Genomic DNA, 25,532 nt, shown 5'->3' with positions numbered 1-25,532 from the left:
TTTAAAGGAATAACTGTAGAATAGTGTAACAACCATCCATGTCCTTATCACCAAATTTTAATAGTTATCAAATTAGACTCAATCTTACTTTATCTCTGCCCCTACTTACCTCCCTTATCTTCTCTGGATTATTTTAAAGCAAATTCCACACAGATCAGTGAGGACATGCTTTTTAAATGGCCTAGCAGTATAACTTTTTTGAGTTATAGAATACCTGATAGTTGTTAAGAGAATGTATTATTGACTCTTAGCCACTTTTTAAAAGTAACATTTGATAAATGCTTAATGCCATTTTTTCCTATCAGAGTTTTAATTGAAACTCACACTTCCTATTCAAGACTTGAGACTGGCTTGCTGAGTTTACTGGAAGCATTAATTAACACATTGGCTCCTCTCTGGACAGTTTTCCTCCTAAAAACAGACCAAACAAGGCCTTTAACCATGGCTGGATATTGATTAGTCTCTCTACTTCCAGATCCTATTTCTTCAGGGCCCTCAGGAGACTTGTATACCAAATCCCCACCCTCTCATTGTTCTCGTTCCTGTTTGGTGTCTCAAGGTTCTGTGTTGGCTGTGTTCACATCATGGTCTCTAAGCCTGTCAGGTTGCCTGCTTGGGTTGTCACGGCTCTTCTGTCATCCCACATTGTCCTCCCTGGAAACAGTTATGTTGCCTTTCTCTAAGCATTCACCAGTCAGAATCTTCCTTTCTGTTCTGTTTAAACACCTAACATTTGTCAGTAAACAGCATCTTTTTGTATTTAATTGTGTATCTCCAAGGAGTTTTGCCCATTTCTCTTTTGCTTTCATTGATAGAAATAACCTTTTTCTTTTTAGTAAAATTTACTGTTAAGAGCCTTAATTATTCTTTCTTCTCCGCATCAAACTAAGTAAGTCTCACTTTTTAATCTTTTATCATAGGCTCTATTTCCGAAGTTTTCACTCTTTTGTGTTGTTGCTCTGTATTCCAGATTTTTCTCCTCCTGCCCAGTTAAAGGCAAATCAAGATAGAAAATTATTTCCCAATTTTCACGTTTCTTGCCATCATATTTTTAAGTTTTAGTTCATAGATTGGGTCCAAATGTAAGAAATGTGTTTCAGGTTTATATTGTCAACTCCATAGTACAAGCCAGTTACTTAGCTTAGGCATTAGTCAGAAATACCAGCTAAATGTTGAATCAGGAAGAACATGATTGAGTAGTGCTGCTCTCAGAGCACCTTCCTCCTCCCTACCGAGAGTTTTCTTTGAGAGAATAGTGTTGTTACCAGAGTTACCACCCCAAAATAAGTTGTACCCTTCATATTGACATAATAAACTTTTTGCCTTTTTTTGTTTTTTTGTTCAGATCTGAGTTCTGTGTTCTGATTCTTCTCTAATCCTCTCAAAACTTATCCTAAGACTTCTCGCTCCTTCCTGTCCTGGCCATCTCTGCTCCAGGGCTGTGTGTAAACCTCCACTTTAACTCTGTGAGTGTAACTTCTCTCTTCTCTATACTGAAACCCCATATTCTCCTGTTACTTCTGGGAAAAATTCTGATTTAACAAGTATTTCTGGATTTTAGGATTTAGGACTATTGTCCATAATCCTCTTAATTGACAGCTTAGTAATAGTTAATAGTGAAAATTACTGAGTTTGTTGGTTTAATAGCTTGTATGGACTCATTTAAGCCTCACAACAATTTGTGAGTAGGTATTGTTATTTGCCCCTTTTAACAGGTGGTTAAATTAACTAGTCCAGGGTCATATAGCTAGTAAAGAGTAGGACCAGGATACCATCCCAGTCTGGCACATTGTTTCTCTAGCTCAGTTCTGCTACCCTGGTATGTAGTTTTGCTTAGCTAGTTTTTTTCCTTTCTTTTTTCAAAATCTTTTTTAAGCTTGTGGTCACAATAATACCCTAGTGTAAGGTGGGAATTGAAAATCATTTGCTTCTCAGAAGTTCTGATAAGTTCACAATAATTACCTAGGGGCACCTGGGTGGCTCAGTCATTAAGCGTCTGCCTTTGGCTCAGGTCATGATCCCAGGGTCCTGGGATCAAGCCCTGCATCCGGCTCCCTGCTCAGCTGGAAACCTGCTTCTCCCTCTGCCCCTCCCTCTGCTTGTGTTCCCTCTCTTGCTGTGTCTCTCTCTGTCAAATAAATAAATAAAATCTTTTAAAAAAAATTACCTAAAGATTTTTTTCAAAGAGAAAGTTTGTATTCTTTCTGAACAGCTGATATAAACTCTAAAATCTTATCTGTTGAATTGTAAGTCTGCCTCCAGGTGCACTTTTATCTCAAGCGTTATTTTTCTGTAATATAATTAATTTTATGTTAGTTGAAATTGGCTTGGTATTTTAATATGAACATTCTGAAGAAGTCTAAATTATATTGTATCCTTATCCATGACACATGATAAGATTGATAGTATACATTTTTCAGGTCTTTACAGTTTGTATATCAAAGATATATATATCATAGTCTTTACAGCTTATGTATCATATAAATATAGTTGGTGAAAGAATAGTCTAGCATAGACACATTCTTGTCATTCAGCCACTGGGTAATTCTGTCGTACATGTAAATGCACATCTGCCACACATGAAAAAATTGGAAGGGATTGTCTAAAAAAAGCAGTCTATTAGGAATGAAAGGATTTATCACAGAATTAGACATTATCATCAGCAGTAATAAGTCAGTATGTAACACTAAACTATCAAATGAAGCTCATCAACAGGTAGTTAGAATTTTCACCAACTATAAACTGGTCAAGATTCACAAATTAGAAGAGATTCACATAATCCTCTAGCGAATGTACTAGATATGTGCCTAGAGAAAAATCCTGCATAAGTCTTTTGAATATTTGCATTGTTTTAACAGAGGACAGTGCAAACAAGTAGATGAAGCCATGGGCAAATCACTATACAGTAATGTGATACAAGGGACAGTATTCATAACAAAATTTTTGTGGCTGAAAGAGAAAGGAAAAAAGAAAAAAGACTTTACCAGCACTTAATCTGTTAGTTATATAATCAGCAGTGATCTGATACTGTGGGGAGATAGTCACAATTCAAATTTCTGATAAGTAACACGTTGTCCTAATAGGTTTGAGGATACCATTTGGGTCCCAAATTTGGTGTTCAGAAATACCATCTCTAGCTGTTTTTTTCTTCAATGTGTAATGTCTCATATAAGAAGCCTCACCAGAAAACTGACTACCTATCACTCAAAACTGAGGAAAGGTACACCCTGGATTTCATTTAAAAACCAGCTGTGTATAAAAGCTTTTATACACTATTAAGAAATATAAGCTCCAGAAGAAAAATGGCTAAAGAAGTGAACATGCAGTTCATTGAAGAAAACATGTAAATGGCCTTTAAATATTTGAAGCTTGTCTAAACCTTACCAATAATTAACAGAATAATCCAATTAAAGCAATGTTGAGATATTTTTTACATGTTAGGCTGACAGAAGTTTTTTTAAATGACAATAGCTGGTGCTATCAGAGGTACGGGAAATGGGCACTTTGATATTGCTGATAAGACTATAAATTGATAAGTGCTTTCTGCAGGGCAGCGTGGCAATATATATCAAAAGCTTAAAAAATGACTACTATTTAACTCAGCAATTTCATATCTAAGGGAAGCCAGTTGGAAATACATGTATGTACAAAGGTGTCTACTGAAGCATTATTTATTAGCAGAAATTGGAAAATACTTAAATGTCCAGTAGTAGAGGATTATTTAAATGATAGTGAATCCATAAAATGCATTGGAATAAAGACATTAAAAAGATGGCAGAGACATTTATTTATTAATTAGTAATATAGGGGGATGATTTTAAGATGTTTTATTAGTTTGCTGGGGCTGTCATAACTAAGTATCCCAAACTTGGTGGCTTAAACAAGAGGAATTTATTGTCTCACAGTTCTGGAGGCTAGAAATCCAAGATCAAGGTGTCAGCAGGGTTGGTTCCTTCTGAGGGCTGTGAGGGAAAATCTGTTCCATGCCTCTTCTTTGGTTTGCTGGCAGTCTTTGGTGTTCCTTGGCTTGTTCCATTCTCTGCCTTCATGTTTAGAAGGAGGTCTGTGTGTGTGTGTTTGTGTGTGTGTGTCCGTCCCCTTTTTGTAAGGACACAGTCATACTGGACTAAGGCCCACCCTAATGGATTCATTTTAACTTGATCATCTGTAAAGACCCATTGCCCAAAAAGGTCACAGTCACATGTACTGGAGGTTAAGACTATAAGACCGTTTTGGGGGATAAATTTCAACCCATAACATAATGGCAAGTGAAAAAACCAGCATACTAAACAGTTTGTATAGTATCATTACATTTTCCAAAGTAGATCTATATACACACATATATGCACACATATAGATGGATATATGTACGTATAGAAAAACTAATGAAAAGCTATATACAAAAATGTAAGTAGTTATCTTCATCTGGGTTGAATTTAGGGTGATTTAAATTAATTTCTATATTTTCATTTATATTATTTGATTTTCTTTTCCATTGACCTGTATTACTGTACAATTCAAAAAAACTATGAACTACTCACCTGTCAGTGATAGTCTGAATATTTGAATTTTCATTAGGAATGCTTAGTAATCCATTGAATAATTAAAACCAAAACTCAGTTTGTTGAATTTTCTCTAAGAACAAAGCCTTTTATTCATGGACTTTTTAGGACTATATGTTTGGTTTCTTTGATTCTTCTGGAAGCTGTTAATATGCAGTAATTGATTTGGGGAGAATTACGTTTCCTGCTGGTGTTACTGCATTGTTCAATATTTTTCATCAGATTCTTTTTTCTTTTTGAAAAATCAAAACTGTTCGTTGTAAAAAGCCAAATTTTATAAAGTGAAAGATCTGATGTTCAATGACTTTACATATATGGTCATGACATACATTACTAGTAAGACAATTGAATGTTTAAAGAAGTATCTGGTAACTTTTTTTAAAGATTTTTTAGTTTATTCATTTGAGAGAGAGAGTGAGAAAACGAGTGGGGTGAGGGGCAGGGGGAGAAGCAGACTCCCTGCTGAGCAGGGAGCCCAATGTGGGACTCGATCCCAGGACTCTGGGATTGTGACCCGAGCTGAAGGCAGAGGCTTAACTGACTGAGCCACCCAAGCGCCCCAGTATCTAATAACTTTTGAGAGAGTTCTTACTCTCTGTCAGAAACATAACTTATTCTTTGTAGTAGAGACAGGACAGTCATTTTGAAAAAGAGAGTTGGTTATATTCACTAAATATTTATTGAGCACCTAAGATTTGCCAGATACTGCTAGGTGCTAAGATTACCAGTATAAAGAGCTGCCCTCAAGAAGGTTAATGTCTAGTGGTTATCAAGTACTGGGCCTTTAACTAAATAATTAGTTAATAGTTTATATAAAGTGACTTACAGTCTTAACCCCAGTACATGTGAATGTGACCTTCTTGGGCAATGGTGTATTTACAGATGATCAAGTTAAAATGAATTCATTAGGGTGGGCCTCAGTCCAATATAACTGTGTCCTTACAAAAAGAGGACGGACACACACACACAAACACACACACACAGACCTCCTAAACATGAAGGCAGAGAATGGAGTGATACATCTACAAGCCAATTATTTAGCTAATTATTAGTTAAAGTGAATTATTAACTAATTACTATATAATAGTTTATATAAATAGTTAATAAAATTTAAAGTGATACTACATAAAAGCATTCCTTTTGTTAGATGTTGGAACCAGTCTCAAACTCTTGAGTTTCTGACAGCAAACTTTTTACCACTTTGTATTTCTCTTACTACTAAAGGTACTCTTGGCCCACATTCTGACCCTTAATCTCAGAAAACCTTCTTTTATTTAAGATTTTATTTATTTAGGGCACCTGGGTGGCTCAGTTGTTAAGCATCTGCCTTCAGCTCAGGTCATGATCCCAGGGTCCTGGGATCGAGTCCCACATCGGGCTCCCTGCTCAGGAGGAAGCCTGCTTCTCCCTCTCCCACTCCCCCTGCTTGTGTTCCCTCTCTCACTGTCTTTCTCTCTGTCAAAAAATAAAAAAATCTAAAAAAAAAAATTTATTTGAGAGAGAAAGAGCATGAGCAGGGGAAGGGGTAGAGGGAGAGGGGACAAGCAGACTCCCCACTGAGCATGGAGCCCAACTCTGGGCTTAGTCCCAGGACCCCAAGATCATGACCGAGCTAAAGTCAGATGCTTAACCAACTGAGCCACCCAGGCATTCCTCTATTTTTTTTTTAAAGATTTATTTATTTGAGAGAGAGAGTGTGCACCTTTGGGGAGGGACAGGGAGAGACAGAATCTTAAGCAGACTCCCCACTGAGTGCAGAGCCCAATGCTGGGCTCACTCTCACCACCCTGAGATCATGACCTGAGCCAAAAGCAGGAGTCCAACACTTAACCCACTGAACCACAGAAAGTACCCCACACTTTCTGTTTTTGAATTTCACCAGTCTTGTGGTTTTAGTTTCCCTCTTACCTAACAAGAACATAGTTGGTTACTCTATGGATATATTTTCTTACCTTTTTTACATACATAGAGGCATAGTGGTTGACAGCTCGGGCTCTTCATCAGACAGCCTGGATAGAATAGGAATTCTGTGATTTTTGTTGTGTAGCCTTGGGCATCTTATTTTTTTTCTGACACATTTCCTCATTTGTAAAATGAGGATAATAATGATTACTTGTCGGATGCCTGGGTGGCTCAGTCGGTTAAGCGTCTGCCTTCAGCTCAGGTCATGATCCCAGGGTCCTGGGATCAAGTCCCACATCGGGCTCCCTGTTCCTTGGGAACCTGCTTCTCTCTCTCTCTCTGTCTCTCATGAATAAATAAAATCTTTAAAAAAAAATGGTTTCTTGTCTCATAGTATTAAGGATTAAATGAATTCATACATTAGAAGATGCTTCTGGGGTGCCTGAGTGGCTCATTTGGTTGAGCATCTGACTCTTGGTTTCTGCTGTGGTTGTGATATCATGAGTTGTGGGATTGAGCCCCACGTTAGGCTGTATGTTCAGCAGGGAGTCTGTTTGGGATTCTCTCTCTCCCTCTCCCTCTGTCCCCCCAACACCCATGCACGTGTGTGCTTGCTCACTCTCTAAAATAAGTAAATAAATCTTTAAAAAAAAAAAAGATGCCTCCAGATAGGTTTTCAGAGTGGTTTTACCATTTACAGTCTAACAGCAGTGTGTAAGAGTTCCACTTTTTCTGCATCTTCACTGATGCAGATGTACATACATCTATGTACAGTGATAGATGTATAAAGGTTTCTCACTGTGATTTTAATTTGTATTTTCCTGATGGCTAATAAAAATGAACAATCTTTTCATTTGTTGGGTATTCACTTTGATGTAGCATTATTTCAAGTCTTTTGCCTGTTTTTCTTTGGGGTTTTCTCTATTTTTTTTTTTATTTTTAAGAGGTTTTTAAAATTTCCAAATTTGAGAACTTCATTGGCTATATTAATTATCTTCCTCTGTGGCTTGGCTTTATATGCTCTTAAACTTGTGTTTTGATGAACAGATACTAATTTTAGTGTAGTTCAACTTATTATTGTTTTGCCTTTATGGTTACTGCATTTGTGTCCTATGTAAGGTATCTTTATTTATTCTAATGTTATGAAGATATTCATTTAAGTTTTGTTTGAGACTTGTTCTGAGAATCATCCTTCTTCTATTGTGCTGTAATGTTACCTTTATCATAAACCAGGTGATTGTGTACGTCACTCGATTTATGTAAAGTTATCTTCATGTATAATGGAAACTTGTAAGTGTCCCTTCCACTTATTTTGGTCTTTAGTTTTTCTTAATAATATATTTTTTTTTAACTTTTCAGTGTAAAGGTCTTGTACATCTTTAATTAAATTTACTCCTAGATATTTAGTGGGGTTTTGATGCTATCATAAATGGTAATGTTTTTAAATTTCATTTTTTGTTTTTTGCAGATATATACAATTGATTTTTACATATTGACCTGGTAGTCATTAACCTTGCTAGATTTCCTTCTTAACTCTAATGGTTTATCCTAGTATCTGAGATTAATGGACAGTTTTTATTTCTTTTCCAATTCTAATACCTTTTCTTTTCTTGTTTTATTGCCAAACATTGTTATATTTTTAATGTCTTTAGGCTCTGGAGTACCTTCCCCAAGAAAAACTTGGTTAGTGTTTCTAAAGGTCTTTATCATTATGGGTCCAGTCAGGGGAGAGAAAGCACATAATTACTTAAATAGGGAAAGTTTAATATAATTATTGGGACGCCTGGCTGGCTCAGTTGGTTAAACATCTGCCTTCAGTTCAGGTCATGATCCTGGGGTCCTGGGATCAAGTCCCACATCAGGATCCCTGCTCAGCAGGGAGTCTGCTTCTCCCTCTGCTTGCTTCTCCCTCTACCTACCACTCCCCCTGCTTGTGCTCGCTCTCTCTCTCAGAAATAAATAAATAAAATCTTTAAATATATATATGTGTGTATATATATAAAGAATTAAGTATAATGGGATTGAAGAGTGAGAGATTGGCTAGTCAGAAGTAAAGAGAACTCTAAAGAATAAAGGAATAGCAGGTATAAGGAGCAGTCAGTCATCAGTTCTAGGGCTGAGAGGGCTCAAGTAAGATCCCATGTCCTCAGGACTGAGATTCAGACTGTTGGAGGGGGCACAGCTGTGGATGGCAACTCTTGAAATCAGATTCTTTATTGTCCTCAGAGTTTGTTCTTGCTATTTGTTGTGGGATATTGCTGCTTGCTTAAATGTCTTTTCTGAACTGTTTTTGTAAGGTCTGTATTCTTGTGTGTGGACACTGAAGCATATTTTGTTAGATTAATGGTCAGCTGGTGTTTTGACAGATTTACCTTAAACACTTGACAAAAGAAAAGTAAAAAGAAAAAATACTCTTCTATTATTTGTAGATTGGCTTTGCCTTTGGGCCTTCCTTTAACACTTATCTGGGCCTTTTACACATTCACCTTAGCTTTTACTTCCTACTTCTTTGGCGCCAACAGACCTGTCATATGTGAAAGTTTATTCTTCTCAGGCCTTCTCTGAGCATGTGTCCTGCTCTTTGGTATGTCTGTGGCTTTCTTAATTCCCTGGTATATGGAGAAACTTTCAGAAGATTACCACATTTATTTCTTACCCTAATCTCTTCCTTTCCAGGCTTCTTGGCCTGTTTATTGCTTGTTCCAAGTGTTGTTTCTTGCCCCAGCTGCTGTGGTCAATACCTGTGCCTTTAAACATTTTTGGCAGAAGCCACCCAAGAACGTGTCTTGGGAACACTCTGGGAATGTTGGGTTGTGCAAAACAAAGGGAGGCCTTTGTAGCAGTCCTTGAAGGCAGCTGCCAGGCAGGTTGAGACTCATAACTACAGTTCTTGGAGAATAATGTCTTTATTTCTTCCTAGCACTCTGCACCAGGAATATGGACTGCTATTCTCACAGCTGCTGCCTGTCTGGGATTTGGGGATGGTAGGCAGGTTGTTTAAAATGCCACAGTGCTTACTTGCCACAAAGTAGCAGCTTCTTTCTTCACCAAGCTTTCCCCTGGCTGTTGTAAGTTTTTTACTGCATTATAGAGTTTGTGGGAAGCTGATGCTGACAACTTTAGCCAGCTCATTACTTGCTTTTGGGGAAGGAGAGAGTCTTGGGATTCTCTACTCCATTTTCAGTGACCGTTTTGGTGACCAGTGGTGATGAAGCTTTTAATAACACTCGAAAGATGTCAGGTTTCTGCAATGCTATTGGCTTTTGGCCACCATGCTACTACTGAGCTGGGGAGAGAAGAGAGCTGGAAATAACCTTGAGTTAAAACATCACAGACTCCACTGTTTTACCGAGGTTCAATTGCTGTTGAATAGATACTTCTCAGTGGGCACTGGGTTTTGGTTAACTGCCAACATGCTACAACATGTTTCGTTGGTTTGCATGTGTTTGCATTATTTTATTTTATGTATTTTTTTTAAAGATTTTTATTTATTTGAGAGAGAGAGAGAGCATGAGAGAGGGGAGGGTTAGAGGGAGAAGCAGACTCCCTGCGGAGCAGGAAGCCTGATATGGGACTCGATCCCGGCACTCCAGGATCATGACCTGAGCTGAAGGCAGTCACCTAACCAACTGAGCCACCCAGGTTCACCTGTGTGCATTATTTTAGAGGGAGAGCAATATCACTAAGGCCCTCACTCTACCATTCTGGAAGTCAGTCTCTCTTCTGGAACATTTTGAAAGAGAATAGTAGGAGGACTTAAGATGGCAGAGGAGTAAGGGGACCCTAGGCTTGCCTTGTCCCTCAAACATAGTTAGATAAATACCAAATCATTTTGAACACCCAAGAAATTGATCTGAGGACTGAGACAGCAAAACTGCACAACTGGACGTAGAAAAAAACCACCATATCATGTAAGGTAGGAACTGTGGAGAGTTGGTTTGAAGGAGGGAGGAGCTGCAGGTGCTGCAAAGTGGAGGGAGCCCTGATCATGGAGAGAGGAACAAGAGAGAAAGGACAGAGAGAAAGTGAAAGCACATGCAGGGAATTGCACAAGAGAAACTCTTTCCTCAAAACCATTGACTGGGAAAGAGAAAGGGGCTGAATACTGCAAGTTTTATAAACAGTGAAGCACAGAGTCTGACATTCAGAGGCCTGTGCCATCATTACCAGGGGCACGCCTGGTGGGCTTAGCAGTGCTAAGAATACACTAGAGACTCCCTTACTGCAGAGATAAAAGAATTAAAAACTAGTCAGGCCGAAATAGAAAATGCTATAACCAGGATGCAAAACTGACTGAACGTAGTGACAACAAGGATGGATGAAGCAGAGGAACAAATTAGTGATATGGAAGATAAAATTATGGAAAATAACAAAGCTGAAAAAAAGAGGGGAAGAAAGGTATTGGATCACGAATGTAGACTTAGGGAACTCAGCAACTCCTTAAAGTGTAATAACATTCGTATCATAGGAGTCCCAGGAGAAAGAAGAAGCAGAAGGTTTATTTGGGGGAAATTATAGCTGAAATCTTCCCTAATCTGAGGAAGGAAACAGATGTTGAAATCCAAGAAGCACAGAGAACTCCCATTAAATTCAACAAAAGCCAGCCATCGCCAAGACATACCATAGTCAAATTCATAAAATACACAGACAAAGGAAAGAATCCTGAAAGCAGGAAGGGAAAAAAAAGTCCTTAACCTCTAAGGGAAGACAGATCAGGTTCACAGCAGATCTGTCCACAGAAACTTGGCAGGCCAGATAAAAGTGACATGATATATTCAACATGATGAATGGGAAAAATATGCAGCCAAGACTATTTTCTCCAGCAAGGCTATCATTCAGAAGAGAAGGAGAGAGAGTTTCCCAGAGGAAAAAAAAAACTAAAGGAGTTCATAAGCACTACACCAGTCCTGCAAGAAATATTAAAGGGGACTCTGAGTTGGGGGGAAAAAGACTAAAAGCAACAAAGACTAGAAATGAACAGAGAATATCACCACAAACACCAACCTTACGGGTAACATGATGGTGCTAAATTCATATCTTTCAGTAATCACTCTGTAAAAGGACTAATGCTCCAATCAAAAGACATAGGGTATCAGAATGGATTTTAAAAAAAGACTCATCTATATGCTGCCTACAGGAGACTCATTTTAGACCTAAAGACATCTGCAGATTGAAAGTGAGGAGATAGAGAACCATCTATCATGCTACTGGATGCTGAAAGAAAGCCAGAGTAGCCATATTTATATCAGACAAAGTAGATTTTAAACCAAAGACTATAACAAGAGATAGAGAAGGGTATTATATGGTAATTAAGGGGTCTATCCATCAGGAAGATCTAACAATTGTAAATATTTATGTCCCCAACTTGGGAGCACCCAAATATATAAATCAATTACAAACAAACTCATTGATAGGGGCTCCTGGATGGCTCAGTCAGTTAAGTGTCTGCCTTCAGTTCAGGTCATGATCCCACATCGGGCTCCTTGCTCAGTGAGAAGCCTGCTTCTCCCTCTCCCTCTGCCTGCCACTCCTCTTACTTGTGTTCTCTCTCTCTCTCTCTGTCAAATAAATACAATCTGGATAATAATACAATAATAGTAGGGGACTTTAACACCCCACTTACATCAATGGACAGATCATCTAAGTAGAAAATCAATAAGGAAAAATGGCTTTGAATGATACACTGGACCACATGGACTTAACATATATTCATAACATTTCATCCTAAAGTGGAATATGCATTCTTTTTGAGTGCATGTGGAACATTCTCCAGAATAGAGCACATACTGGATCACAAATCAGCCCTCAAGAAGTACAAAAAAATTGAGATCATACCATGCATATTTTCAGACCACAATGCTATGAAACTTGAAGTCAACCACAAGAAAAAATTTGGAAAGACCACAAATACATGGAGATTAAAGAACATCCTACTGGAGAATGAATGGGTTAATTAGAAATTAAAGAAGAAATACAAAAATACATGGAAGCAAATGAAAATGAAAACAGGATAGTCTGAAACCTTTGGGATACTACAAAGGCAGTCCAAAGAGGGAAGTATATTGCAATACAGAGCTAACTCAAGAAACAAGAAAAGTCTCAAATATATAGCCTACCCTTACACCTTAAGGAACTAGAAAAGGAACAGCAAATAAAGCCTAAAGCCAGCAGAAGAAGGGAAATAATAAAGATTAGAGCAAAATTTCAATGATACAGAAATCAAAAAACCAGTAGAACAGATCAACAAAACTGTTGGTTTTTTGAAAGAGTTAATAAAATTGATAACCCCCTAGCCAGACTTATTAAAAAGGAGAGAGAAAGGACCCAAATAAAAAATCATGAATGAAAGAGATCACAACCAACACCATAGAAATACAAATAATCATAAGAGAATATTATGGAAAATTATAGGCCAAAACCTGGGTAATTTGGAACTACCAAAACTGAAACAGAAATAAAAAATTTGAGTAGACCCATAACCAGCAGAGAAATTGAATCAGTAATCAAAAATCTCCCAACAAACAAAAGTCCAGGGCCAGATGGCTTCCCAGAGGAATTCTACCAGACACTTAAAGAAGAGTTAAAACCTATTCTTCTCAGGTGCCTGGGGTGGTTCAGTCGTTAAGCATCTGCCTTCATCTCAGGTCGTGGTCCCAGGGTCCTGGGATCGAGTCCCACATCAGGCTCCCTGCTTGGTGGGAAGCCTGCTTCTCCCTCTCCCACTCCCCCTGCTTGTGTTCACTCTCTCACTGTATCTCTCTCTGTCAAATAAATAAAATCTTAAAAAAAAAAACCCTATTCTCAAACTTTTTCAAAAAATAGAAATGGAAGGAAAACTTCCAAACTTATTCTGAGGCCAGCATTATTTTGATTCCAAAACCAGACAAAGACCCCAGTAAAAAGCAGAATTGCTGGCCAATATCCCTGATGAACATGGATGCAAAAATTCTCAACAAGATACTAACAAATAAAATCCAATAGTACATTAGAAGAATTATTCATCACGACCAAGTGGGATTTATTCCTGGGCTGCTAGGGTGGTTCAGTATTTGCGAATCAATGAACGTGATACACCACATTAATGAAAGAAAGGATAAGAACCACATGATCCCTTCAGTAGATGCAGAAAAACTTGACAAATACAGCATCTATTCTTGATAAAAACCCTCAACAAGGATGGAACATACCTCAGCATCATAAAAGCCATATATGAAAGACCCACATCAAATATCCTCAGTGGGGAAAAACTGAGAGCTTTTCCTTTATGGTCAGGAACTATACAGGGATTTCCAGTCTCACCATTACTGTTCACCTTAGTACTGGAAGTCTTAGCCTCAGTAGTCAGACAACAAAAAGAAATAAAAGGCATTCAGATCAGTAAGGAAGAAGTCAAATTTTCACTATTTGCAGATGACATGATACATGACTCCATACTGTATGGAGAAAACCTGAAAAACTCCACCAAAAAATTGCTAGAACTAATACATGAGTTCAGCAGTTGCAAGATATAAAATCAATGTACTGAAATCTGTTGCATTTCTATACACCAATAGTGAAGCAGCAGAAAAAAATCAAGGAATCAGTTCCATTTACCCAGGCGCCCATGAACTAATCTTTGACAAAGCAGGAAAAAATATCCAATGGGAAAAAGAATGCCTCTTTAATAAATAGTGCTGGAAAAACTGGACAGCGACATGCAGAAGAATGAAACTGGACCACTTTCCTACACCATACACAAAAATAAACTAAAAATGGATAAGAGACCTAATTGTGAGACAGGAATCCATCAAAATCCTAGAGGAGGGGCGCCTGGGTGGCTCAGTCGTTAAGCGTCTGCCTTCGGCTCAGGTCATGGTCCCAGGGTCCTGGGATTGAGCCCCGCATCAGGTCTCTGCTCAGCGGAAAGCCTGCTTCTCCCTCTCCCACTCCCTCTGCTTGTGTTCCCTCTCTTTCTCTCTCTGTCAAATAAATAAAATCTTAAAAAAAAAAAAATCCTAGAGGAGAACACAGGCAACAACCTCTTTAACTTTGGCTGTACCAACTTCCTATAAGACATGCCGTTGGAGGCAAGGGAAATAAAAGCAGAAATGAACTATTGGGACTTCATCAGGATAAAAAGCTTCTGTGCAGCGAAGGAAACACTCATCAAAACTAAAAGGCTGCCTATAGAATGGGAGAAAATATTTGCAAATGACATACCTGATAATGGGTTAGTATCCAAAATCAATAACGAACTCATCAAACTCAACACCCAAAAAACAAGTAATCCAGTTAAGAAGTGGGCAGAAGACATAGACATTTTTCCAAAGAAGACATACAGATGGCTAACAGACACATGAAAAAATTCTCAACATCACTCATCATTAGGAAATACAAATCAAGGGGCGCCTGGGTGGCTCATTCGTTAAGCGTCTGCCTTTGGCTCAGGTCATGATCCCGGGGTCCTGGGATCGAGCCCTGTGTCGGGCTTCCTGCTCAGTGGGAAGCCTGCTTCTCCTTCTCCCACTCCCCCTGCTTGTGTTCCCTCTCTCACTGTCTCTCTGTCAAATAAATAAAAATCTTTAAAAAAATAAATAAAAAAAGAAATACAAATCAAAACCACAATGAGATACCACCTCATACCTGTCAGAATGGCTAAAATTAACAACACAGTAAAAAACATGTTGGTGAGGATGTGGAGAAAGGGGAACCCTCTTACACTGTTGGTGGGAATGCAAACTGGTGCAGTCATTCTGGAAAACAATATGGAGGTTCCTCAGAAAGTTAAAAATAGAACTACCCTACGATCCAGCAATTAAACTTCTAGGTGTTTACCCAAAGGATATAAAAACAAAGATTTGAAGGGGTACATGCATCCCGACGCTTATAGCAGCAATATCAATGATAGCCAAACTATGGAAAGAGCCGAAATGCCCATCAACTGATGAATGGATAAAAAAGTGGTACACACACACACACACACACACACACACACACACACACACTGGAATATTACAAAGCCATTAAAAAATGAAATCTTGCCATTTGCAGCAACATGGTTGGAGCTAGAGTGTATTATTCTAAGTGAAATAAATCAGAGAAAGACAAATACCATATGATTTCACTCGTGGAATTTAGGAAACAAAACAGATGAACATGTGGGAAGGGTGGAAAAAGAGAAGGAGGCGAGAGGCAAAGCATAAGAGACTTTTTAAAAGAGAGAGCATGAGCTGGGGGCAGGGGCAGTAGGAGAAGGAGAGGGAGAGAAGCAGACTTCCCACTGAGCGTGGAGCCTGACTTGGATTGATCTCACGACCCTGAGGTTATGACCTGAGCCGAATTTAAGAGTCAGACGCTTAACCAACGGAGCAACCCAGGCACCCCAAGAGACTCTTAGCAATAAAGAACAAACTGAGGGTTGACGGAGGGAGGTGGGTGGGGGATGGGCTAAATAGGTGACAGGTATTAAGGAGGGAACTTGTTATGATAAGCACTGGGTGTTATATGTAAGTGATGAATCACCAAATTCTATTCCTGAAACCAATATTACACCATATGTTAATTAACTAGAATTTAAATAGAAATTTGGAAGAAACAAAAAAGAATGTAATAGGATGCATAAACATAACAATAAATTTTCAAAGTTGTGATAGTGGCATATGTGTAGTCAACAAAATAGATAATGTCCAGAAAAAATCCCAAGTTCTTAATGGGAATCTGTGTATGATGAATGGCATTTCAAATCTGTGGAAAAAAGACATGTACTTAAGTGTGAGACAACAATGTAAGCATTTTGAAAATTAAGTGAACAAATAAATCAATGGAATGCACACTTTATACCAAAGTAAATTCTCCTTTAAATGTAAGGATCAAGGTAAAGGCTTGGCATTGACATGTGATACTTGGAATAAATTCAAAAAAATGGCTCAACACTAAGATCATAAATTATGAGTGTGTAGCTTTGTCACATGGTGTTTGGCCTGACAACTTACTTAAAAAGGATTAGATATTCAGGAATAAATAGACTGAGTGATGAAGAAGGTAAGGTCTGGCACTTTAGTATCTTAGTGGGTGAACACTTAACACTCAGTTGGGTTTCCCAGTTCTGTGCTCGAATCTGAGATGGTTGCAAGTTACATACTTTTCCTAGAGTTTTGAGATAAAATCCCATGTTTATTAAGGAAAATAGTGTTTTCTGAAGCAAAAGAACTTTGATGTGTGACAAAGAAATCTTATGGGTTTGTTTTATATCTATTAATATGTTTTATTTTTTCTACAAGAAAGCTTGTTTACTGCCAATATTTACCTTACACATTTGGAACTTACATGGTTATCTATAGTCAAACTTAAATTGGCTCTTCTAATTTTGCCAAGAAATAGCCTCCCTTTAATGGTTTGTTTCCAAAATCTTTTTTCACCTTTTAGTATAAAGTTATGTGAACTTCAGTAATAACTATAGAATTCTAAGTATTTAAAGTATCTGGGATTATTTTGTTCGTAACATGAAAGTAATTTTTAAATTATGTAATTATGTTCTGTTTTAATCATTATCTTCCTGTTTTCTTCATACTTCACCCATCTCAAAGAGTTTCCTTAAAGTATATTAACTGGTTCAGTGGTGCTTGGGTGGCTCAGTCGTTAAGTGTCTGCCTTCAGCTCAGGTTATGATCCCAGGGTCCTGGGATTAAGTCCCGCATCAGGCTCCCTGCTCAGCAGCAAGCCTGCTTCTCCCTCTCCCTCTGCCTGTAGCTCCCCCTGCTTGTGCTCTCTCTTTCTCTGTCAAATGAATAAATAAAATTTTTAAAATAAAATAAAAAATAAAGTATATTAACTGGTTCAACTCATTAATCTTGATACTATGGAATTATTAAAACTTCTCTTTCTCAAAAAAAAAGTATTATTTTCCAGATATGTCACTTTAAATTGGTATAAACCTATGTGGTGAGATTCTTTTTCATTTTGAACATTTATTTTCTGAATCATAACAATTTTAATCCTTTATACTGTGACAAAACTTCCATGGATTTGATATGGGAAAGGAACTTAAATTTAAGTATATTACCTCACAAAACCTTTCCTCCATATGTGACATGGGTATAATTATCCCTATCAGCCCAGCCACACAAGGTAGATGTCATTTGCTTTTACCTGTTGAGACACCTGAACCTTGGAAGAGTCAGGCAAATTGCCCAAAGTCACATTGCTTCTGAGTGACAGAGCTAGAAGGAAAACCAAGGGTTTTCTGACTCCAAAGCTTTTGATCTCTTTACTACCCATTGTTTTTATTCCATAAGGAATTTAATAAATATTTGTTGAATGAAGGAATGACAGAGACTGAGAGGTTTCTGTCATTGAAGCATGTGTAAGGTTTTACACACTCATGTTTATTGATTACCGTATCACAGGCACCGTGATGAATCTTTATTTATTTATTATTTACTTTTATTTATTATTTATTTATTATATATATTTAAAATTTAGAACCTTTTTAATTTTTAATTAGAGACAGATTTTAGTCTCTTAATTTCTATTAGGTTTAAGGTTTTTCCAGCTCTTGAACTTTTAATTTATCTTTTTTGTTTTTATTATTGTGGTAGTTGTTTTGTTTTGCAAATCAACCCTTTGATAGAATTTGAACCAGAACCATTGAGGGTATAACTATACGCGAAGCCACTGTTAGCCAGGCAAATTAAATAAACACCTGAATGTTTACTTTGATTAGAGTTGAACTGTGAAATTAATCTGCTTGCTGATTTTTTCCAAGATTTAGCAAGAGGAAATAATAAATCGTTGTGGTTTTCTGTTCTTTTTCAGCTTTCAGAAGAATTATTAGATAAATGGCTCGCCTACCCAGAGTCCCAGCATGTACCCCTCGGCCAGCATATGCTTGGTTTTGCTATGAAGTCTGTTACACAGATGGTAATGGGTAGTACATTTGAAGATGATCAGGAAGTCATTCACTTCCAGAAGAATCATGGCACGGTAAGTCTTGGGACAAGTTTAAAATTATTCTTTCATCAAATTGGATAGTTTAATAATGTAGACTTTACCTCTCAAGAAGAAGGTTTAGGATCTTGTAGTGGAGAATTTTCTTGTTTTGGGCTAAAATAGCAGTGCAAGCAAAGATACTTGTATTTCTAAAAAATGTAAGAATTACTTTTTTTAAGGAACTTTTGAAATTTAAAAAGCATCTAAATTTCCTAAAGAAATTTCCTTTTAATACTTATCAAGTATGTTATAAAATAATACTGAATTCTAGAATAAAGAGAAAAACTTTAATAGAACTAGGCTATGTCCCATATAGAAAGAAATTAAAGCCAGTGGAACATTAAGATGTTAATGAAACGAATATGATTTGAAGAAAGGCTAATTCAGTCTAAAATTGATTTACTTTTTTTTCTAGATTCACATATGGAATTTATTTTATTCTCTATTTTTATTAGTTTCAGTATTAATTTACTTAATCCCAATGTTAATTTATTTGGTTCAAATAATACTTGGGTCGTTTTGCTGCATTTTGGGTCTCTCAGAAATTATTTCTTATTTTATTCAAATCTACAAAAACATTTTCGTTAAATAATCAAGATAATGTGTTTAGAACAAAAATCACTAGAAACTGTGGCTTAACACTCTCTTATTGTTTAATATACTTTTCCCCATTAAAATGGTTTAATTACATATGTCTGATGATTACAAAATACATGTTTCTTATCAACATATTCAGGAGTGTAAAAATAAAGGTGGAAAAATCACTCTAAAATGAGGAGAAAGAAAATACCAGCATAAAAACATACAGAATAGGTCATTCTGGAAATAATACTGGATGTCTTTTTTAAAAAATGCTATCTTGGGACGCCAGAGTGGCATTCACTTCCTAGACTAGTCTGTGTACCCAGGCAAAATAAATTGGTTAAGGAATTCCTAAAATGTCTTCATATTTTAATGAGGAATCAACTTTTGACTCAGTTATTGTCTGATTTTTTTTTTGCATGTTGACAAGATAGCACTTTTTTAAAAGATTTCATTTATTTGTCAGAGAGAGAAAGCACAAAGCACGGGGAGCGGCAGGCAGAGGGAGAAGCAGGTTCCCCACTGAGCAGAGAGCCCGATGTGGGACTCGATCCCAGGACCCTGGGACCATGCATGACCTGAGCCGAAGGCAGACGCTTAACTGACTGAGCCACCCAGGCGCCCCAACAAGGGTATTCTCTTAAATAGTGACAACACAGTTTTCAAACTTGGGAAATTGAACATTCAAACGATACTGTTATCCACAGCCCATATTCAGATTTCTTCACTTTCAGTGGTCAGACCTCTTTAATGTGGAAGAGTTCCTCAGTTTTTCTTTGTTTTTTGACCTTGACATTTTTTAAAAAACAAAGGCCGGTTATTTTGTGCAGTGTCTCTCAATTTGGGTTTGAGTAGATTCAAATTATGTATTTTTGGAATCTGGTATTCTCTTAACAATACTAGAAGTTGTCAAAGGGAAGTTTCCAGACCATAAACATGACTTAAGTTCCTTCTTCAAATGATGGGTTTTTTTAAAATAATTTTTTATTGTTATGTTAATCACCATACATTACATCATTAGTTTTTTGTTTTTTTTTTTTTAAAGATTTTATTTATTTATTTGAGAGAGAGAGAATGAGAGACAGAGAGCACGAGAGGGAAGAGGGTCAGAGGGAGAAGCAGACTCCCTGCTGAGCAGGGAGCCCAATGTGGGACTTGATCCCGGGACTCCAGGAGCATGACCTGAGCCGAAGGCAGTCGCTTAACCAACTGAGCCACCCAGGCGCCCTACATCATTAGTTTTTGATGTAGTGTTCCATGATTCATTGTTTGTGCATAACACCCAGTGCTCCACGCAGAATGTGCCCTCTTTAATATCCATCACCAGGCTAACCCATCCCCTCACCCCCCTCAAATGATGTTTTAATGTCTGAAGCACCACAGTGTTGCTGTTGTCCTATCATGCCGCCAGGAATAATAATCAATTTATGCATGCAGAGGCAATGACAACTGCATATGACTGCTGCTTGGTTGACAGCAGTTGAGATGCCATCACTTGCAGGACGTATACTGATTTCACAGGCGTCAAACTGAAAAACGTACTCATCACATATAGTTGTATACTGTGTTTCTGAAATGTGCTCCAAAAACTTGTCCCAGTTATTTTCCCACCAACATTAGTGTGCTCATTCCCTGACATTTAGAGTTATTGGTCCTTTAAATATTTGCCTATATAATAAGTCAAAAATTGTATTTCATGATTATAATTTTTATTTTTTATTGTTTACAAGGTTAAACATCATTTAATATTTTTATCAAACATCTGTGTTTCAATTTGTGTTTTGTGGGATACTTTCTTATGTTCTTTGCCATATTTCTGTTGATGTGTTTTTTACTAATCAGAAAGAGCTCCTTATTTTTTTTTAATTTTATCTTTATTTTTTAAAGTAAACTATACACCCAGCGTGGGGCTTGAACTCATGACCCCGAGATCAAGAGTTGCATGCTCTACTAACTAAGCCAGCCAGATGCCCTAAGAGCTCTTTATTTTTATCTGTTTTCATTTATAGGATTTTAAAAAAAGAAAGGCTTTATTTTTTAAAGCAGTTTTGGGTTTATAATAAAACTGAGAGGAAAGGGGCGCCTGGGTGGCTCAGTTGGTTAAGCATCCAGCTCTTGATTTCGGCTCACGTCACGGTTGTGAGATTGAGCCCCATATTGGCCTCCATGCTGAGTGTGGAGCCTGCTTAGAATTCTCTTTTTCCCTTTCCCTCAAAAAAAAAAGGAAGGAGGAAGATACAGAGATTTCATATACCCCTTTCATATACCCCGTGCTTCCACACATGCATAGCCTTCACCATTATTGACATCACTTACCAAAATTGTGCATTTTTTTCTAAGGATGAACCTGTATTGACATATCATAATTACCCCAAGGGTTCACAGTTGGTATTGTACATTCAGTGGGTTTGGACAAATGTATAATGACATATATCTATCATTATAATGTCATACAAAGGATTGTTACTGCCCTAAAAATCCTCTGTCTATTCATCTCCTGCCTCCTCTTTCTGGCAAGCACTGACCTTTTTTTAAAGATTTTTTTTTTTAAAGATTTTATTTATTTATTTGACAGAGAGAGAGATAGCGAGAGCAGGAACACAAGAGGGGGAGTGGGAGAGGAAGAAGCAGGCTTCCCACCGAGCAGGGAGCTTGATGTGGGGCTTGATCCCAGGACCCTGAGATCATGACCTGAGCTGAAGGCAGACTGTTAACGACTGAGCCACCCAGGCGCCCAAACACTGACCTTTTTATTGTATCCTTAGTTTTGCCTTTTCTAGAATGTCATATAGTTGGAATCATTCTAGTATGTAAACTTCTCAGATTGGCTTATTTTTCACTTACATTTAAGCTTCATCCATGTCTTTTCATGGCTTGATAGCTCATTTCTTTTAGCACTGAATAGTGTTGCATTGTCTGGATGTACCACAGCTCATCCATTCATCTACTAAAGGACATCTTGGTTGCTTCCCAGTTTTGGCAGTTATGAACAAAGCTTCAGTGAACAGCTGTGTGCAGGTTTTTCTGTGGACATAAGTTTCCAGCTCCTTTGGGTAAATACCAAGAGGTGTGATTGCTGGTAAGAGTATGTTTAATTTTGTAAGAAACGGTTTTTGAGGATTCTATTGATGTATCCTCTGGCTCAGAGGTTCTTTACTAAGCTGTGACCAGTGTAGTAATAAGCCTATGAAAGGCATTCTTCATTTCTGCTACAGTGTTTTTTATCTCTAGCATTTCTTTCTGGTGGTTAGGATTTCCATCTCTCTGCCTACATTGCCTGTCTGTTCTTGCATGCTGTGTACTCTATCCTTTACCTAAGGATCCTTTAGACCCTTAGCAGCATATTAAGCAGAGTTGTTTTAAATTCCTGGGGGCACCTGGGTGGCTTCGTCAGTCGGGCATCTGACTCTTGGTATTGGCTCAGGTCATGGTCTTGGGTTGTGAGAGCAAGCCCCACGTCAGGCTCCGTGCTGGGCGTGGAGTCTGCTTGAGGTTCTCTTTCCCCCTTCCCCCTCCCCCCACCTCCCCCCCTGCCCCTGCTCGCATGCTCTAAATTAATTAATTAGTTCTTCATCTGATAATTCCAATGTCCCCTCCATATATTGTTCTAACGCTTGCTCTGTTTCTTCAAATTGTATCTTTTACCTTTTGGTATCCCTTGTAATTTTTTTATTGATCCCTGGACAAACCGGGTAAAACAAACTGGTGTAAATAGGCCTTTAGTAATGTGATGGTGAGGTGTGAGGAAAGGGGAAGCATCCCACAGTCCTATGATTATGTGTCAGTCTTTTAGTGAGCCTGTGCCTCTGGATCGTAAACTTCATAAGCGTTTCTCAGTTCTTTTTCCCCCTCCCCATTTGGGTGGGACAGGATGGCTTCCTTCTTCCTTCTTCCACCTGAAATGCTGGCTCTGACTGGAGTTGGATATTTCCCTTCTCCTAGGCAGTTCTGCTCGGACAAAACCCCAGCCCCTTAGGCTCTGAGGGCAGGCCTTGTTAAGAACAGAGTGCTCTGGTTTATTTCAGATTAGTTCCTTTTTCAAGGAAGTTTTTTTCAAGCTTCCCTGCTAGAATCCCAAGGGGGAGTTTCTTCATTATTTACTGTGGGAACCTGGTTGAGCTCTTAAAGGTAAATCTCACAATATTTTTGGGGGGCGGGGGTTGGGACTATGATTGGGTCTCCCTGGAGTTTTTAATTCTCAGTGTTGTATATACTGAACCTCCAGCTGTTTGTTAATTACAGTTCAGGTTTTCCTACCCCAGGACTGGGTCCTGAGGTGGTTTCTGCCTGTGGGTCTCTGCTTCGGTAAGAGAGAACTCCCTGATTTCACCTGTCTCTTTAATCTTGGGCCCTGTCCTATCTTCCTGTTTTCCCTAGTTTCTTTAAACCCTGGGTCCTCTCCTGTCTTAGGGTCCAAGAAGAGTTGATTTTTCAGTCTGTTCAACTTTTTGTCATTGGAATGGAGTTGCTAAATGAATGCAGCTTTCTCATCATTAATTTATGCCCTCTGCTCTGTCATGCTTAGAAAGTCCTTTCCCGGGGCTCCTGGGTGGCTCAGTCAGTTAAGCGTTTGCACAGGTAATGAGCTTGGGGCCCTGGGATTGAGCCCCACATTGGACTCCCTGCTCAGTGGGATGGTCTGCTTCTCCCTCTCCCTTTGCCCCTCCCCCCTGCTCATGCGCACTCACTCATTCTCTCAAATAAATAAATAAAATCTTAAAAAAAAAAAACTCCTTTCCTGCTTTAGGGATATATATAAACATTTACTATACATTTTCACAGTACTTTTAATAGTTTAATTTTTCACATTAAAAAGTGTGTAAGGTATATCGTTGTAAGGTAAGAGTTAAGGACTCTTACTATTAATAATTATTCAAATATTTAGCATTGATTAATGAGTGTTATATTCTTTCCCTACGTTCTTTCACAGCTTTTAAATAAGCTAAAGTTTTTTTCAGGGGCTAATTATCCAGTTTTGAAACAACTGGTGCCTGTTTTATTGTTTACTATCTCTAAACCCTAGACTAATTTTTAACCTTTTTTCTGGCTCTCAGCCAGTGCTTATCAGTGTCACAGGTGAAGTAAAAATTTGGATTTCCCTATGAATTTTATTCATCCACTGGTGCTGTTATAGTAAAAAATTGAAAATTGACGCTACTGCCACATCCTTTTCTTCCCCATTCCTACATCTTTTAAAGAAAAGAAACTTGTGACTTTCTAGTTATAATTAGTTTTAAAGTGCCCTGACTGAAATTATTAAAATATATTTGCACTCTATCCTCTGAGACTATGGAGTAAATCATTATGCAGCCCACTTAAAAGGGAGAACTTAATTATCAGATCTGTTGGTAAGATAGGAATTTCCCAATTACTGGCTTAGATTGCTTGGTATTACTTAGAAAATCTACTTTACTAGATAACAAGTATGTTTTCCTATTTTCAGGTTTGGTCTGAGATTGGCAAAGGCTTTTTAGATGGATCGCTTGATAAAAGTACAACTCGGAAAAAACAATATGAAGATGGTAAGTTTTGCTACTCTTAAATTATAGTAAGGATATGTGCCCCAATTTTAATATGGTCATCTCTGAATCATGAGATTATAGGTCGTGTATATTTTCTATCTTTATGTTTTTCTCCTACATTTCCTATATTAGAGGTTTTTCTTAAAAGAGAGGAAAAAGCAGTAAATCAATAAATGAAACTCTAATACTCACTATAGAATGAGGCTGGTATAGCCTACAGGAAAATGTAAGGGTGCAATCCTGGGAAAGCAATTTGATAATACATATTAAGAGTCATAAATAATGGGGGTGCCTGGGTGGCTCAGTCCGTTGAGTGGCTGCTTTTAGCTCAGGTCATGATCCCAGAGTCCTGGGATCAAGCCCCACATCGGGCTCCCTGCTCAATGGGCAGCCTGCTTCTCCCTCTCCACCATTTGTGCTCTCTTGTGTTCTCTCTATCTCTCTCGCTCCTCAAATAAATAATTTTTAAAAAAAGAATGCTTTAAAAAAAAGTCATAAATAAAGGATAAAATTATCTAAGAGAAGAAAAAAATCATGAATATTTTTTTGTAGTGCTGTTTCTATAAATAGAAAATCAGAAGCAATCTAAATGTCCAACAATATAGGAATTGCTAAATCATACCAGCTTAAATATTGTATAGATATTTGTAAAAAATGTAGGAACATAAAAATTCTTGCTATTATAACATTGAGTAAAAATATTCCCGGGTGCCTGGGTGGCTCAGTCGGTTAAGTGTCTGCCTTCGGCTCAGGTCATGATCCCAGGGTCCTGGGATGGAGCCCCACATCAGCCTACCAGCTCAGCGGGGAGCCTGCTTCTCCCTCTCCCTCTGTCTCTCTGTGCTCTTTCTGTCTCTGTCTCTCTCTCAAATGAATAAATAAAATATTTGAAAACATTTTCAGGGGCGCCTGGGTGGCTCAGCTATTAAGCGTCTGCCTTCGGCTCAGGTCATGATCCCCGGGTCCTGGGATCAAGGCCTGCATCAGGCTCCCTGTT

At 38.0% G+C, this 25,532-nt stretch overlaps 1 protein-coding gene across 3 annotated transcripts in view; it reads left to right on the top strand.

Moving 5' to 3' along the window:
- Nucleotides 1–25,532, top strand: part of CYP20A1 (cytochrome P450 family 20 subfamily A member 1) — a 75,584-nt gene that overhangs the window by 15,467 nt on the left and 34,585 nt on the right. For all 3 annotated transcript variants that reach the window (XM_025893006.2, XM_073879847.1, XM_073879846.1), the window contains 2 exons: nt 18,258–18,425; nt 24,457–24,535. In XM_025893006.2, the coding sequence (XP_025748791.1) occupies nt 18,258–18,425; nt 24,457–24,535 (247 nt within the window). The remainder of the gene's footprint in view (nt 1–18,257; nt 18,426–24,456; nt 24,536–25,532) is intronic.

Source organism: Callorhinus ursinus, unplaced genomic scaffold, assembly GCF_003265705.2.
Source record: "Callorhinus ursinus isolate GAN/ISIS: 27379988/994484 unplaced genomic scaffold, GSC_fseal_2.0 scaffold2, whole genome shotgun sequence".
NCBI classification, from domain to species: domain Eukaryota; kingdom Metazoa; phylum Chordata; class Mammalia; order Carnivora; family Otariidae; genus Callorhinus; species Callorhinus ursinus.
Note: the sequence above shows the minus strand (reverse complement) of the source record. Positions and strands in the feature narration are given on the sequence as shown.